The sequence below is a fragment of the Notolepis coatsorum genome (genome assembly GCF_963971535.1).
Source record: "Notolepis coatsorum genome assembly, chromosome: 17".
NCBI lineage: Eukaryota > Metazoa > Chordata > Actinopteri > Aulopiformes > Paralepididae > Notolepis > Notolepis coatsorum.
In genome coordinates, this window is record NC_140181.1 from 89,095,169 (window position 1) to 89,112,950 (window position 17,782).

At 46.2% G+C, this 17,782-nt stretch overlaps 1 protein-coding gene across 1 annotated transcript in view; it reads left to right on the plus strand.

Annotated features, from left to right (window-relative positions):
• The window catches only part of LOC311244131 (solute carrier family 26 member 6-like), a gene marked incomplete at both ends in the record, with an annotated part of 64,649 nt that overhangs the window by 11,549 nt on the left and 35,318 nt on the right, over positions 1–17,782 (plus strand). Inside the window, one exon of the mRNA XM_084333541.1 lies at positions 12,152–12,291. Within this exon, the coding sequence (XP_084189667.1) occupies positions 12,152–12,291 (140 nt within the window). The remainder of the gene's footprint in view (positions 1–12,151; positions 12,292–17,782) is intronic.

Below are 17,782 nucleotides of genomic sequence, written 5' to 3' on the forward strand. Positions count from 1 at the left end.
CTGCAGGGGCCGCACCAGACCGTCCTCGTGCAGTTACTTCTCCGATGGCCTTTCTCTCTGCATCGCCAACATGCCTGCTCCGTCGTGGTCCTGGTCCTCTCCCTTGGCATCGCCCTCTCTCCCGCCTCCGCGGCGGCTGGTTGGGTATCTTCTGAGTCCTCGAACTTCCTTAACCTAGCCTTGAACTGTCCCAGCGTCATGTCCGTTGAACCGTGTGTTACCAGGAGTGTGAACGGTTTGTACAGCTCCGGTAGTCCTCTCATCATCATCGCCATCATTAGCCCATCGCTTGGTGCTTCTCCGGCACTCCTCTATGGCGTTGTGATCTGCTCCGCTCTGTTGACGTATTCGGTCACAGTCTCGGTTTGCCCCTTCCTCAGGGTCGTCAGTGCTGTGTAGAGGGCCATGACTCTGGGTCTTCCTCGCCCGATGTAATGCTCTCGTCGTCGAGCAGCGGCGCTAACTCACAGTGTGCGTCTGCGTTACGCTGGTCGTCCAGGGCTTGCTCTTCCGCCGTCAGTTCTCCCGTGGGGGCTGCCAGGATCGTCTCCTTCAGTCCTGCACCGTGCATGCAGCATAGCATGCGCTCTTCCCAGAGCTCGTAGTTCTCTGCTTTTCCATTGAATGAGGGCCATTTGTTCCTCCCTCTGGTCGCCACGCGTTCTAAGATGGGGTTCTTCCCCTCGCCTCTGTTGTGTTCAGCAGGCGTCACGCTTTCTAAGGCGGGGTTCTCCCCCTCGCCTCCGTTGTGCTCAGCATGCTCCGTCTCCCCCGGTGCAGCCTCCTCTGGGCTCTTGGCTGCTACCTTCCAGTGACTCCCGGCTGCTACCTTCTTGACTCTCCTGTGAGGCTTCTTGGCTTTCATGTTGCTCCTTGATGGTGGGCGTAGTTTTAGCTCCTGTTGGCCTAGCGTCTAGCCATGCGTTACTCCCGGTGCTACCCTAGCCTATACTTTAGCTAAACTTGCTACCTTTATTATTTCGCCCCCGGCGTAGACTGGGCCCATAACCTGTTAACAGAATTCGGCTATAGGGCGACAATAATGTGGTCAAGAGGCATGGTTTCTATCTTGAGCCTTAACTGGCGTGGTTTATTATTCACATGGCAGAGCAGTAACACTACAGGTCTTCTCTCACTGAGAGACTGGGGGAAAGAGAAAGAATGGGAGGAGACATCTCTATTTATACTCGCCACCTGGTGGTGTCCATGAGTGGCCCCGCCTAGAGCGCCCTCTAGTGGAAACAGTTATATATGCAGTTATAGACAGTTACTAACAATCCTACCTAGAACCTCTGACTTCAACACGCTTACTCTATAAGAATCGGAAAGCACAGGAGAGGGTTGCTGAACTCAAGATTCAAGAGATGTATTCGTCACATACATACACAAGACATGCAGTGAAATGAAGTTGGCCGCATGGATTGTGTAAAAAATACAAATAATAATAGAATAAAATAGAACAGATAATCAAATAGACATGATAAAAAGTACTATACAATACAAATACAATACAATGCTAAGCTTACAAATGAAAGGTAATGAGTCCTATATACACTACTATATAATATATTATACAATATACAGTTATACTATATAACTATACTATACTAACTATACTAGTGTGTGTGTGTGTGTGTGTGTGTGTGTGTGTGTGTGTGTGTGTGTGTGTGTGTGTGTGTGTGTGTGTGTGTGTGTGTGTGTGTGTGTGTGTGTGTGTGTGTGTGTGTGTGTGTGTGTGTGTGTGTGTGTGTGTGTGTGTGTGTGTGTGTGTGTGTGTGTGTGTGTGTGTGTGTGTGTGTGTGTGTGTGTTCATGTGTGCTTGTGTGTGGAGAGATCAGTGTTCAGTGGCCTGGGGGAAGAAGCTGAGTCTGAGTCTCTCTGTCTCAGCGCATCACCGGTACACCGCTCCCTGGGACTAAGCAGTGTCTGTGGGAGGCATTGTGTCGTCGTCGAAGACACCTCTCACCGTCTCAACCCCAGACTGTTCACCCTCCTCCCCGTTGGAAAGCGCTGCAGGAATCTCAGATCCAGGACCAGCAGGCTCAGGAATAGCCGCTTGGCCTCGGCTGTCAGGTTACTGAACTGTATATTGCGGTGACAACCCCCCCCCCCAGTGGCAATACATTGACTATAATCTCTAATCTCTAGAAGAGGAGATGTGCTATGGATAAAGAGTCAATATTACCATATTCGGAAATAATTACATAACATTAAGTGGTACAATGAGCTTGATACGTTTTTGAGCAGTGATATATTGGTTGATTGGTTCTCCATGCTCTTATTAATTTGGATGGGAATTGGCAAAACAGTTGAAACTGTTCAAACTAACGCCCTCTTTGTACCTGGCCCCACTGTTTCAATGTGTAAAAAAAAACTTTATATCTGTCATATCAAGTGAATAGTACCATAATGTACTGTCATTACTTTATTTATGTCAACTCATGCGGTCAGGCAAGCGCTACTGGAGTCTCATGGCCAGCACAGAGATACTCAAAAGGAGCTTCTATCCCCAGGCAGTGGTGCAGTGGTGGTCCCATGCGCCATCCCACCACTTTTCTGAGCAGAACTACGCGCAGTCGCGCACGGATGTGCACGCGCGCACACACAAAAATGTGCTCCACTCGCGCTTCTCTATTTCAAGGCAATATTTACAAAAACTAAACTAAAACTAGTAATTTCCTATACAAACATCTTTCCTACTATTTATGCATAATACTCATTCTAATCATAATGCTGGTCGGAGCTGTTCTGTGCGCACACAAGAGAACATTTATGCGCATGCGCGCACGTATCCAGAAGTGGTGGCGTCATCCCCACCATCCCACCACTTCTGATATTACCACTGCACCCCTGTCCCCAGGCCATCAGGCTGCTCAATGTGGACTCAATGTAACATAATTCATCCATTCTACATTCATTGCACACAACATCCACATGCACACACTCACTTCACCTTTAAGTCTGCATTATTTTACAATATATATATATATATAAAATTAAAGCCCTATTTGTTGCCTGTTGATTGCCACCTCAGGCGACGGAATCCGTTCAGCGGTTCTTGAGTTACCTACCGATATGCGAGGCGTGCGCCATTGTACACGGCAGAGTCAGATTACCACCCCCGACTCCCAGGCTTGTAGCCAAATGAGTGTGGCTTTCCAATTATATCCCATGTGGGGATGTGCGAATCAGGGATCTAGGTGAAAAGTCAAGAGCGATAACCGGAAGAGAAAAAAACGCAGAATGAATTGAAGTCAATGAGGAAATGCAATCCTGGAGAGCTTTTTTTTTCTTTTTTTCCCTTTTACATAGTTTACCAAAGTCGCTCCTAATAACTCATTTCTGAACGGATATTTATGAAACTTGGACATGTACTACATAAGACTTCAGGCTATGGACACATAGTGTTTTCCAGCTTATAACAATCTCTTTTGGATATACTATTTTTGGATATTGCAACTATTACAGAAAACGTGAGTAACAAGTTGTTCTACAACTCAAGTTCAGACCTATGTTACTCTATTTCATTGGCACTAAAAGTGATTTATTTATGATCTTTCTTTATTGTATCAGAAACTTCAGAATGTTATCTTTCAAAAGAGACCTGTAACGGTTCACCGTTCCCTGGCCAGACTAGCCCTCCTACTCCTCCCTCCCCTCCTGTCCATCCAAGGACTCATGAACAGCCCCCTCCTTTTCGCAGACTGCTACCTCCCCCTGCTGGACATTTACCGCCTCTACCCCTTGTCTTCCTTGTGCACCTATCCTTGATTATTGTTTCCATGTCTCTCTGTGTTCTTCCCCTGCTACTATGGCTATGTCCACACGATCACGGGTATTAATGACACAGAAGTTTTGAAAAAAAGAAACCTCTGTCCACACAGGTGAATAACCGCGTATAACCGCATACTCACGGCGGCTGGAAAACCAGCAACCGATACATGTAGTACAATGCCAAAGCAGTAGGCGGCGATGTTGTTCAGACATGAAGGCCATTTCAACCAATCAGAAAAGGTTGAACGCTCACTACACTTCCTGCTTAAAAACAAAACAAAGCCGCCATCTTTAAATACCTTGCGTTAGCCATTTAGCCAACGGAGCATATATTTTCCAGCAAAGAAAAAAAGTACAATAAAAGTGCAATAAACAAACGGATACATTCACTGTGTGTTCTGCCTCTCATTTGTTGATGAAACAAAACCAACAGCAACACAATTTACCACCAAGAGCGGATAGTTTAGTCTCACAAAAAGATCTTCTCTAATACTGCCCATAGATACGACCATTCCAGCCTGTCAAAAGCTTTCATTGCATCCAGGGACAGCATCGCCTTAGGTATGGTGTCGTCCTTGTCGGCATCTAGTACGTGCAGTATTCGTCTTATGTTATCAGTGATCAGGCGGCCTCTTATGAAGCCAGTTTGGTCCGGATGAACTAAAGACGTCATATGCTTTTGTAATCTGATGGCTAATACCTTAGAGTACAGTTTGATATCGGTTCCGAGGAGGCTTAAGGGTCTGTAACTACCGCACTCGGTGGGGTCTTTGTCTTTTTTGAGAAGGACTGTTATGAGTGCAATATTGTCGTTTTTATGAAAGTTCCCCTCCTTGACTGAGTATAAGATCATATTTAGTAATAAGGGTCCAATTATGTCCCAACAAGAAAGGTACATTTCTGGTGGGATACCGTCTCTTCCGGGAGCCTTACCACTTTGCATTTCGGATATGGCCTTCTTGAGTTCCTCTAGTGTGATCGGTGTTTCTAACTGTTTAGCGTCATCCTCTGAAAGTTTAGGGAGAATAATTTGATTAAGATATGTGTCCATTTTGTTTTGATCGAAGGTCGTTTCTGATTTATATAAGTCGGAGTAGAATTCTTTGAATGTATCGTTTATTTTTTCAGGGTCTGTTTCAAGTACTTGTTGTGCTCTAATGGTAGTTATATCTGCAAATTTTGCATTAATTCTTAATCGCATGGCTAATAGGTGACTAGGTTTAGAACCTTGGGAGTACTGCTGTTGTCTTGTGCTGCGTATTTTTTTGTATTTCCGATTGTTTTCTGTATATGGCATTGATCTCTTTTTTTAGTACATTAACTTGATTTTCTAGTCGAGTTGAGTTGTTGTATTTTAAAGAATTAAATAACGTTGAGTAAAGCGTTTCCAGTTCAGACAGTTTTGTGCATCGATTCTTGCGCATTTTGGAGGAAAAGCTATCAGTGAAATCCAGTGTTCCCCCTATATCTGTTGTGCTTTCCCTGTCCTCCAGTGTCGGTTCGTTGTTTGTGTTCATGTCCATGTTTCCTGTTTGCTGTCATGTTCTGTCAGTTACTCTGTTCCTGTGATCCTGTGACTCCTTCCATTATTTTGTAGTAAGTCAAGTCAAGTCAAGTCAAGAGTTTTAATTGTCACGGCATACAAGTATACAATGAAATGCGGGTGGTCTTGCCCGCAACGATGTGCAATACAGTGGTACAACATATAATAGAATCCAATAAAAAAACAACATTGTGCAATAAACAGGTAACAGGTAACATGGTGTGACATCTCGGTATCTGTACATAGTTATTTACAGGGCATATAGGACATGCTAGGTAGCTTTGGTAGTGCAATACACTGTTCCTGTTATTCTAATTTAAAGTGGCCTTTCCTTTTGGCCATAAGTGTGCGGCATGAGTGTGTGCCCGCTCATGTTAAAGTGTTAAGTGGCTGCTAGTGTGTGAGCGTGCACAGCGTGCGTGTCGTGTGTGTGTTCATGTGTGCTTGTGTGTGGATAGTTCAGTGTTCTGTGGCACTCAATGTTCATTGTTCAGGGCTCTGATGGCCTGGGGGAAGAAGCTGAGCCTAAGCCGCTCTGTCCTAGTAGCTGGGGTTCGCAGGCGTCTGCCTGACCTCAGCAGCTGGAACAGGCTGTTATTGGGGTGGTGAGGGTCTTTCATTATCCTGCAGGCTCTGGATTTGCACCTCTTGTTGTATAGAACCTGCAGGGGAGGTAGTGCAATACCCGTGGTACGCTCGGCTGAGCGCACCACTCTCTGTAGGGCCTTCTTGTCTTGTGCCGTGCTGTTTCCATACCAGGCAGTGATGTTTCCGGTCAAGATGCTCTCTACAGCTCCTGAGTAGAAGGACTGGAGTATCTTCTAAGTGTTTCTAGTGTTAGTTTCCAGTTTGTTACCATCTTTGTTTTTCGTGGTTACAGTTCGTTTTTGGTCAGTGTTTGTTTGTAGATTAGTTTGTGTTTTTCCCTACCAGCTCTGCTGTGGTTTTTGGTTCATGTTTTGTATTTTGCTCTCTGCCAGCCATTGCTGTGCTATCCTTGTTTTGTTGCTGAAGTAAAGCTTTGTGTTTTTGACTTCACCCCTGGCTCCACATCTTGTCTTGTCTATTGCCTTCTCCTCGTCCTGTTCTGCGTTTGGGTCCTCCACCAACACCAATCCTTAACAAGACCAGGCGTATGCATGTGCTATAAGTATAAAGTATGCAGTCCTCTAAAACTAAAACTAAAATTACCACTTGTTGGGGTGCCTGTCAGTCACTTTAAACACTTTTTAAACATTACACCCTATTTGATCTATTTCATTCTTACACATTTGCACTACCTCTTCTACCTCACTTTTGCATTTTGCATTTTGTACATTTTAGTTTTGTATATTGTATATTTTGTATAGTGTTTGGTCTTTTACTCTTTTACTGTATGAAGCACAATCTCAGGACTCGTCAGGAGGCTCATACAGAACCAAGCATTTCACTAAAATAAAACTTTAACTTGAAACTCGATATCAAGTGAATAGTAGCTGTAGCTGTTACTGTACTAAAGGGCAGCCAAGGTTTCATTGATCTACAAGGCCAGCGTATAAACACCATGCTGCAGCTGTCCCACACCCACAACACACAGATAACACCCTCTAGCTATCTCTCTCTCCCTCCCTCTCCCCCCTCCCTTCGTTCTCTCACTCTCTGTCTCTCTCACTCCCTTTCTCTATGTCTGTCTGACTCTCTCTCTCTCTCTCCCTCCCTCCCTCTCTCTCTCTCTCTCTCTCTCTCTCTCTCTCTCTCTCTCTCTCTCTCTCTCTCTCTCTCTCTCTCTCTCTCTCTCTCTCTCTCTCTCTCTCTCTCCCTCCCTCTCATTCTATCTCTCTCATTCTCTCTCTCTCTGTTATCTGTTCTGACCTTGACCGGTACACCGGTACACCATGCCATTAGCGTTGGGGAGTAGTTTAACTACATTTTGCAGTAGCTTGCAAGTACATTCAACTAAATTGGCATAGTGATTTTTGTAGTTAATGACGTTTTTGACATTTTGGGGTAGAGTTGACCACTGGAGGCTTCGAGAGAAGGAAGGAATGACATGATTTATTTAATTTACCACTCCCTCACCCTGTCATACAAGAGTTTCTGCTCTGAGGAGACCATTTGTCAAACGCAGGACGGCAGAGGCAGTTGAAATGTCGGGTGTTTATTAAAAAGCAAAGTAAAAAGAAAATACACAACACAAAACTTTACAGTCAAAGGACTGGAGAATAGACTCACTTCGGCAGCGTACGATAACAGTTGACACTGACGTAATGACGTAGAGTCGTAGACAGTAGACATAAGACAAGGGACCCGGCACAGACACCAGGAGAGAGGCAGCCAGGAATCAACGCCCATCCCGTTACCACAGGAAACTAAACTGAGAACTACAGCTACAGCACAAGACAGGGAACATAATAGTACAGAAGCTAAAACAGAGACACATGACAAGCAAACAACTAGACTAGAATTGGGAATGAGAGAGAGAGAGAGAGAGGGGGGAGAGAGGGGGAGAGAGAGAGAGGGGGAAAGAGATAACAGAGGAGAGAGAGAGAACAGAGTGAAAGCAGACAGAGAGAGAGGCAGAGACAAGGAGAGAGAAGAGAGAAAGAGAGAGTGGGGGAACAAATGTCCATGGCCTGCCAGGAGAGAGACAGTCCATGGCCTGCCAGGAGAGAGACAGTCCATGGCCTGCCAGGAGAGAGACAGAAGAGAGACAGAAGAGAGACATGAGAGAGACAGGAGAGAGACAGAAGAGAGACAGGAGAGAGACAGTCCATGGCCTGCCAGGAGAGAGACAGTCCATGGCCGGCCAGGAGAGAGACAGGAGAGAGACAGTGCATGGCCTGCCAGGAGAGAGACAGGAGAGAGACAGGAGAGAGACAGTCCATGGCCTGCCAGGAGAGAGACAGGAGAGAGATAGTCCATGGCCTGCCAGGAGAGAGACAGTCCATGGCCTGCCAGGAGAGAGACAGGAGAGAGATAGTCCATGGCCTGCCAGGAGAGAGATAGTCCATGGCCTGGCCGGAGAGAGACAGGAGCGAGACAGTCCATGGCCGGCCTGCCAGGAGAGAGACAGGAGAGAGACAGTACATGGCCTGCCTGCCAGGAGAGAGACAGGAGAGAGACAGTGCATGGCCTGCCAGGAGAGAGACAGGAGAGAGATAGTCCATGGCCTGCCAGGAGAGAGATAGTCCATGGCCTGCCAGGAGAGAGATAGTCCATGGCCTGCCAGGAGAGAGATAGTCCATGGCCTGGCCGGAGAGAGACAGGAGAGAGACAGTCCATGGCCTGGCCGGAGAGAAACAGGAGAAAGACAGTCCATGGCCTGGCCAGAGGGGCAGAATGTTACACTTACACCATTGTGATAGTAACATTGTTAAATGGTCTAAAGATTAACTTACTGTAGACAACCATCAAATGCACACAGCACACACACACTCACTTTAAACAAACAACACACTGCAGCACCCACTCTCCACACTTTAGATCACCTAAACACACTTTATATTTATTGGTAAAGGATTTGCACTACAACTCGTACACCTTACTGTAAATTGTACCTAAATTGTACCTCATCCCATTTCTGCTTTGCACTATATAGTATTGTATATTAGTATATTGCATAGTATATTGTATATTGTATGGTAACTCAGTTACTTCTAGTCTGCATCGAACATTGTACATATGTCTATACTGAACACTGGGACCTCTATTTTTACGTCTTTTTACATGCTACTTTATTTTATTTCATACTTATCTTGTCTAGCACAGTCTCTGGAGCGTAACAGTAAGAAGCATTTTGTATAAAAGTATTCTGTACTTCTGTATGACAACTATTAAAGAAACTTGAAACTGCGTAAAAATGCAGTGTTACATTCTTGCACTTGTAATTGAGTGGATTTGAACCTGGGACCATGTGATCCACAGGCGACCACACTAACCAGCTGAGCTAAATGGTCCAATTGAACAATTATGAGAAGGTTTTGGGAGGCGGGTGCTCAACCAAAAAGAACGGACACATCAAAAGCGCATGCAGCATGTTTTTGTTGTTGGCATTACTTCATACGTGCACACACACACACACACACACACACACACACACACACACACACACACACACACACACACACACACACACACAACAAACACAAACAAACACAGACCTTGGCGATGTGTCTCGGTACATTCTGTTACGATGTGATAACAAGGACTCCACGTGCCTATGGTTGTAATATTGTGTCCATGACCCTGTGACTGGATCAGGTCCTACTGTCTATATTTTCTTATCTCTTGTTTTCAGTCGACATTTGGGATAAATTATTTTAATTACATAATGGTTTTCTTTGTCCCTGTTGAAGTTGTGCCTCTCTCTCTCTATGTCTCCCCCACTCTGTCTCTCTCTCTCTCTCTCTCTCTCTCTCTCTCTCTCTCTCTCTCTCTCTCTCTCTCTCTCTCTCTCTCTCTCTCTCTCTCTCTCTCTCTCTGTGTCTCCCCCACTCTGTCTCTCTCTCTCTCTCTCTCTCTCTCTCTCTCTCTCTCTCTCTCTGTCTCCCCCACTCTGTCTCTCTCTCTCTCTCTTTCTCTCTCTTTCTCTCTCTTTCTCTCTCTCTTTCTCTCTCTCTCTTCTCTCTCTCTTTCTCCCATATTCTCCTTTGCAACTTGTCTTGCGGTGTTGAGCCCCCAATTATTAAATTATGGTCAAAGGCATGACATAAGTGGAGACAACAGACCACATGTGAGTTAGTTTAGTTTAGTTTATCACATTATTTAAAAACAGTGCTAGGAGGGAACGAAGCCCAAAGGGCTTGTACAAAGTTCCACTCCCGGCCCATCAATGTCCATAATCAAATATGAACGAAATACATGTACACATGGTCAAGAAAATAAACTCAAAACAAGATCAGAGACATAAGGCAAACACTATAACGAAAAAATGCAAGATAGACACGGATAGATATCATGTTCAAAACACAGCAACAAGAACTAATAACAAGAAAAAAAGTACAAGACGGCAAAGGAGAGGAGAATAATATATGACAAATATATAATGAAGAAAAATAACAAAAGAACCAGCCATATAGGTAACACTGTTACACAGGACTAACTTAATAAGTTCATGATTTATGATGAAATTAAATGGTCTTTTAGTTGCTTTCTAGATAAGGAGGTTGTTGACCTCAATGATGAACATAGAGCAATAAATAACTCACACCAATAATAACACCAACACTTCACAAACACTGGTCTTATGATGTATCATGGCGCAGGCTATGACAAAATACAGTATCGTACAATATCAACGTCATCATCGCAGGTGGAAAAAATTGCCAAATTGACATGCTGTGTATTTGAGTGAGTTTGCAATCACTTGCAGTCACTTCATTGTTATGTTATAAGTGTGTATTATATTGCAGGTGTAATTATTAAAACATATTTTATAAAGTAGTTTGAACTTCTTTTTTCCAAGTAACTAATTAACCAAACTATATTTTTCAAGTTCAACTTCTTGCCATTTACTTCTTCCAGTGTGAAGTAAGTGGTGTCTTGAAAATGTCTGTAAAACTATCTATCCGTCCAGACAGTTTCAGTGTGATTCACCTGATTGATTGATTGATTGATTGATTGATTGATTGAAAAGTTTATTAACAGATTGCAGAATGGGTACAGTACAGTACAGCTCAATACATATAATTGTTAAGGGGATGCAGACCAGAGAAAGACTTTCGTCTTGTTTACATCAGGGTCCCCCATTTTCAATTCATCATAACATATATGACATACATGACATACAGATAGACAGTACTGCTACATCTATACATTTATGACATATCAGATTTGCAAATACAGTACTGTTTGTGATACAAAAAGTGTCCAGAAAAAGAGTGTATATACATTTGACGTAGAAACTGTACATTGGGGGAGGTTGGGTGGGTGGTGTGGGGTTGGGTGGGTGGGTGGGTGCTGTACATTGGAGGTGGGGGGGGGGGGGGGGGGGTTGGGTAGGGGGGGGGGACACTGTACACTGTACATTGGAATACTGACAAAGCCATACTTGGTAATTTACTGTACAACTGGGTTAGGACATTTGTAGGGGCCAGTTTCGAATTGCAGTCTCCCGTAGGTGTTTTTTGAGAGTGTTTTTGAAAGTGGGTAGTGATTCACATTCCTTTACAGCTTTGGGTAGGGCGTTCCACATTGATGTGGCATAATTGCTAAACGTGTTTAGTCCCTTGTTTGAGCCGAATCTGGGTTTAACATGATTTGTGGAGCTCCCTCTGGTGTTGTGATCGTGGTATTCACTGACCTTTGGGAAGTATTTTGACATGTACATGGGTACCTTGGTCGCGTAGTGTATCTTGTAGACCTAGTTTTGGAGATAATGTGCCTGAGAGACTTCTGCTGTCACAATGGAGCTGAGCGGCAATGGGTTGTGGCGCTCAAAACGCCAAAAGACATGTCTACTGCAGATATCTCCAAAACTAGTCATACAAATCACACAGACACTATCTGGACGGATAGATAAAGGCAACAGTGGCTCAGGAGGTAGAGCGGTCGCCTGGTAACCGGCAGGTTCCCGGGTTGATTCCCGCTCCTCCTACTTGAGCAAGACACTAATTGCTCCCGATGAGCAGGTTGGCACCTTTGTAAAGCCTGTAATCTAAATGCACCATTTACCATTTACCAAAGGCTAAAATATGTAATTTTTTGAGTGAACTGCCTCTTTCGATTTAATTTAACCTATTTTCCAGTTGCTCGTAATTTGGTAAAATACTGTTTTAGAGTAGTCCCCCCTCCCCCCCATGGTCCACTTTAATTGGTGTCCCTCTCCACCCCTGTCCCTCTCCCCCCTGGTCCCAGGTGTTCAGGCCCCAGGCTGAAGCAAATGGTGTTGGGCACCGTGCCCATCCTCTCCTGGCTGCCTCACTACAACATCAGAGAGAACGCCATGGGGGACCTCATCTCCGGCATCAGCGTGGGCATCATGCACCTGCCACAGGGTCTGTATGAATGCACACCGTGAGAGAACAAAGGGGCGGCGAGAGGAGAGCTTTCTGGAGCCCTGGGGGTCGGCGGGAACCCCACATAGGGTCACCTGATGTGAGAATGGGGTCCTTGTGCCCAGTAGAGTAATGGTTAACACCCCCCCCCCCCCCCCCCTGCCTCTGGAACGATAGGTCACCCCTGCTGGACTATATAAGATCAAACCCAGCCAGAACCTTTCCCCAAGGGGATGAATAAGGGAATATCTTATCTTATCTTTCCTCTTGTGTCTCCCATAAAGTCTGTCTAGCTTCCAACCTTCCTATTGTCTCAATAAAGCAAACAGAAACACTAAGGAATGTTGACTGCCCACTCCCTTTAAAAAACATCATCATAATCTAACAAAAATTATTGCCGTACAGTATAGCAGTTTACAAGCAGTGTGAATAAGTGCGAATGAAACACCGCTTACGGACTCAGACCCAATCGGTCTGCTTTATCTGCTTTAAACGCTGGGGTCCCAATTATTTTGTGGCTTCAATGTGGGGTCACTTGTCAAAAAGGTTTGGGAACCCCTGATTTAAAAACATTGCAGTATGGCGCCCTCTGTTGTAACACTGCCGCTTTGCAACTGTCTTATTTAGATATTACATTATCCGAAATACATTGGCAGATTTTTTTTATGTGGGAGGATGCTGTGTGTATGTATTGTCTCCTTAAGCTCCTGTATTGTTTCTCCAGGTATCAGTGTGTGTGTATTGACTCCTGTATTGTTTCTCCAGGTATCAGTGTGTGTGTATTGACTCCTGTATTGTTTCTCCAGGTATCAGTGTGTGTATTGACTCCTGTATTGTTTCTCCAGGTATCAGTGTGTGTGTATTGACTCCTGTATTGTTTCTCCAGGTATCAGTGTGTATGTATTGACTCCTGTATTGTTTTTCCAGGTATCAGTGTGTGTGTAACTGAGGGGTACAATTCCCTGACTGTATTGATAAGTATGGTATCATTAAACCACTACCGTCTTATGTACTTTAATTACTGGCCATACAGTACATGATATATATAATGATGAACACTTCCCACAATGAACCGGTTCCACACAAAGTTGTAATTAAGTATTTATTGCAGCAAAAGGTACATAATATACTTCTCTATTTTACTTTGAATGCGCTTATAAGGCAAAGGAATGTGCGTAGGCAAATCAATAATGAATGTCCATTCTCTGGTTACGCAGGAGGTAATCATACAACCTGAATCTTAGGGAATTATATCTATGGTACACTAGTAATATATAGCGGGAGATACTGGAAGGGTCCCCCCGGTTGTAAGCCAGCAAGGGTAGAAGATCTGTCGGTAATAGAGTCTGGGTCAACGATGATAAGGAGACTCCGAGTACGGGAGACGGTGCAATAAGATCTTGATCCACAGACGAATACCGCTGTTCTCCATAGCCTGTAGCTCCACAGGGAAGAAAGCTAGCCTGCCTCAGGCTCTCTGAGGCGCAGACTCGACGTGGCTCCTCACAGGGTAAATCCCACACACGTGTGGGCGTCGGCGATTCTCCGCTCCATTAATTACAGGACCAAAAGCAAATATAATCCAGCCGTAAAGGGCTATGCAGTCGTCGGGTAGATAATCCAGTGTACATGTCCACACGGTTCTCGTCTAGGGCTCCTCGGGTGAAAGCGCCATGAAAGCAGCCCAGCCTGGATAAGCACTCTAGCTGATACGAGGAAACGTTGGTGATGCTGGTCACTGTAGAACTTTAGCCGCACGATACACTATACACAAATAGACTATTACTGACTTAATAGAAATATGTCGCACTCGACGGTATAGCGCCAAACTCTGACACTTCAGTTATTAATTCGCACGCGGTCTCAATGCTCTATTTGGGGCCAAAACAGGCCATACTTCACCGCACGTCGTATCGTGGGTGAGGCTTCAACTTATTGGGTAACAACACTAAGTTTCTCTAAGTACTTCTGTATTCACCTGCGCCATATTTATATGCACGGCGAACAATCTAGTGCCAACCTCATTTCTGTCTCGTATTCTTGGGCAAGGCCGGGCATGTACAGACATGTCTTGACGGTGGCTTTGAACCTGACTCTGGAGGCATGGCCTTGGCGCCTGTGGACCGCTGTCCAATAGGAGAATGAAATATTATGGTCTGTACTAGGCTAAAGGGATATTCCGTGTATATGTACAAGGAATATACAAGGGATATCAAACGATATACAAATATTATGCAATATATATCAATCAATAAATATATATATTCGGTTTAATCTGATCCTTTGTAACAGCCGCCTCCTAATTAGTCCCACCTAATTAGCTAAGCAGAGACAGATTAACCGCACTGTCCACTACTCAATGTCTGTTGTGAGGGGTAGGGCAGTTCACAAAGTCATGGGGTCATGGTCGTCATCGATAGTATCGGGGAGTCTTGGCAACTCTATTAGCCTCGCCACGGGTCGGGTGTAGATCCGCCCTTGGACGAGCACTTCGGCTGCTCGGACCTTTCCGTCGGCACCGGTGATCACTTTGCTTATGCGGCCAGCCGGCCACATAGCTCGGGGTAGTGACTGGTCGATAATCATGACGACTGTTCCTTCTGTCAAATTGTCTCTCTCTTTCACCCATTTCTGGCGGGTCTGTAGAGACGGTAGATAGTGGAGTAGGAAGCTGTTCCAAAACTTGTCAGCCAATACTTGACTGTACCTCCACATTCTTTGGCCGTTCGCTTCTTCAGGCCTGTACATTGTCTGTGGTAGCGCGGGGTCCAGCCGCCCCATCAAGAGTGTGTTGGGGGTGACTGGGTCGACATCTGCTACATCACTTGAGACGTAACCGAGGGGCTTTGAGTTCAATACTCCCTCGATCTCCGTGAGGACTGTCATTAGGACTTCTTCCGCCACGGTCTGGGCCCCAAGCACGGCGTACAGGGCTGTCTTTATTGAACGTACTTCTCGTTCCCAAGTTCCACCGAAGTGAGGTGCATTCGGGGGATTAAACTGGAAGTCAATCTGGGATGGAGCGAGGTGGGTCTTAAGTTCTGGGCCCATAGCTTGGAAGCTCTCTCTCAGCTCTCTTTCTCCGCCTTTGAAGTTTGTCCCGTGATCAGACAATAATATAGACGGTTTGCCTTTCCGCGATGTGAATCTTCGGAAGGCCATAAGGAATGAGTCTGTGCTCATGGTTGGAAGGAGTTCTATATGCATCGCTCGGGTGGTCATGCATTTGAATACAATACCCCACCGCTTCTCGGTTCCTCTTCCTTTCTTTATATACAGCGGGCCAAAACAGTCCATACCGGTGGAGTGAAAGGGCTTGTCGCCGAGTCGGAGGCGACAGGGAGGTAGGTCAGCCATCCGGGGTATACTGGGCTGCGCTCGCCATTTACGACAGTCTAGACAGGTTCGCTGGAAGCGCCGCACTGCTTCTCTCCCTTGCAGTATCCAATAACGACTTCTGATATCCGCAAAGACTCTCTCTGCCCCGGCGTGATGCACATCCTCGTCGTATTTCTTTATGATCAGCTCTGTGACCTTGTGTCGGCTGTTTAAGACTATCGGGTACTTGACGTCATCCGGTAAATCTGGAGCTCTCCGCAGACGACCACCCACTCTGATGAGACCATGGGCGTCGCTCTCGGGGGCTAGGTGGAGCAATCTGCTGTCTGATGGGACGGGCTTTGCTCCCTGTAGACAGTCTAGCTCATCGGGAAACGAGTCTCTCTGGGCTCGTTGTAGTAGAAGAAGTTCTGCTTCTTCGTAGTCAGCTGCAGTAATGTCAGTAGTGAGCTGAACCTCTGGGTGGTGCCACAGGAATGTCTTTAGCTGCGCACTCTCTAGGGTGAGGCAATCGTCTATGTTGGGGTCTGTGGAGACGAGTGTGTTCAATCCACAGAACATAGATTTCTTGTTTTCGGCCTCCTCTTTACTCGCTTCCCGTGGGGTGGGTGTAGGCCACTCTTCTTCCGGGAGCTTGAGGAACTCTGGCCCGTCACTGTATAGGTTGTGACGGGTGAGGTCATCCAGGGACATTCCCCGGGTGATGACGTCAGCTGGGTTGTGTTTTGTGTCCTCCAGCTTGCTACTTCTGTTAAATCTTGAATCTCTGTGACTCTGACTCCCACGAAGACCTTGTATCTGCACGAATCAGACCGGATCCATGTGAGTACTGTCGTGGAGTCTGACCACAAGATTGTTCTTTGCACCGGAATGGTGAGTTCACGTTGGATTAACGTGGCGAGTTGCGCTCCTGCTAGGGCTGCGCAGAGCTCTAGACGCGGGATAGATTGTTGCTTGCGTGGGGCTATTCTTGAGCGAGCCAGGATGAAAGCAGTATGTATTTCTCCTCCCTCCTCTCGGGCACGCAAGTAGGCCACCGAACCGTAGGCTACTTCGGAGGCGTCGCTGAAGACGTGCAGGTCCATCTGGCACGTCTCCGGCCTCACTGTGGGTGGGAAGTAGCTGCGGCGTATGTTGACACCTGGGAGTGAGCTGAGTTCCGTCTCCCACTCTCTCCATGTGTATGCAAGGTGTTCGGGTATGGGGTCGTCCCAGCCCTGGTCCTTGTCCCATAGCGCTCTTACAATCATCTTTGCCCTGGTGGTGTAAGGTAGAATACACCCCAAACGGGTCATATTGTCTGGCGAGTGTTCTGTATACACTCCGTCTGGTGGTCGGTAGTGCAGTCGACCTTCCCTGCTCCTTGGTCAGGGGTGTGTGTTTATAATGGAGCAAGTCTGTTTTGAAGCGCCAGACTAGTCCTAATGTCATTTCTTGGGCTTCTCCTGGGATGGTCGCCATCCAGGTCTTGCTGCTTGCTGCCTTGTCCTCTGGGGAGAGGCTGCGCAATACTTGCGGGTCGCTGCTGGCCCACTGCCTGAGATCAAAGCCGCCTTTGATCAGGGAGGCGCGGAGCTTGAGTAGAAGGGCCTCGGCTTCTTCTGGCGTTGAGACGCTTTGCAGACAGTTGTCCACGTAGAAACTATTTCCTACACTTTGTCGGACCTCTTCATCGGCTGCTGGGTCCTCTGCGACGTGTTTTTGCAGTGCAAACGTAGCACAGCATGGGCTGCATGTGGTTCCGAAAGGGAGGACTTCCCATTGATAGATGGCTGGTTGCTCATCCCCGATTCTCTCTCTCCATAGGAACCGCAGCAGGGGCTTGTCCTCCTCCACTAGTCTCACCTGCAGGAACATCCCTTTGATGTCGCCGCTGATGGCCACCTTGTCTTGGCGGAAACGTAGTAACACGCCTAGTAGAGAGGGGCCGAGTGTTGGGCCGGGCAAGAGCTCTTTATTCAGATTTTGTGATCCGATCTGGTAGCTGCAGTTGAACACAATACGATCCTTGCCGTTGTGGTGGACTTTGTGGTGCGGCACGTACCATGATTCGGTCGTCTGATCGGCCTCTTTAATGTCAATTTTCTTTATGTGTCCCGCTGTGATTAGCTTGTTAATCTCAGCGCGGTACACAGTCTCTTGAGCGGGGTCT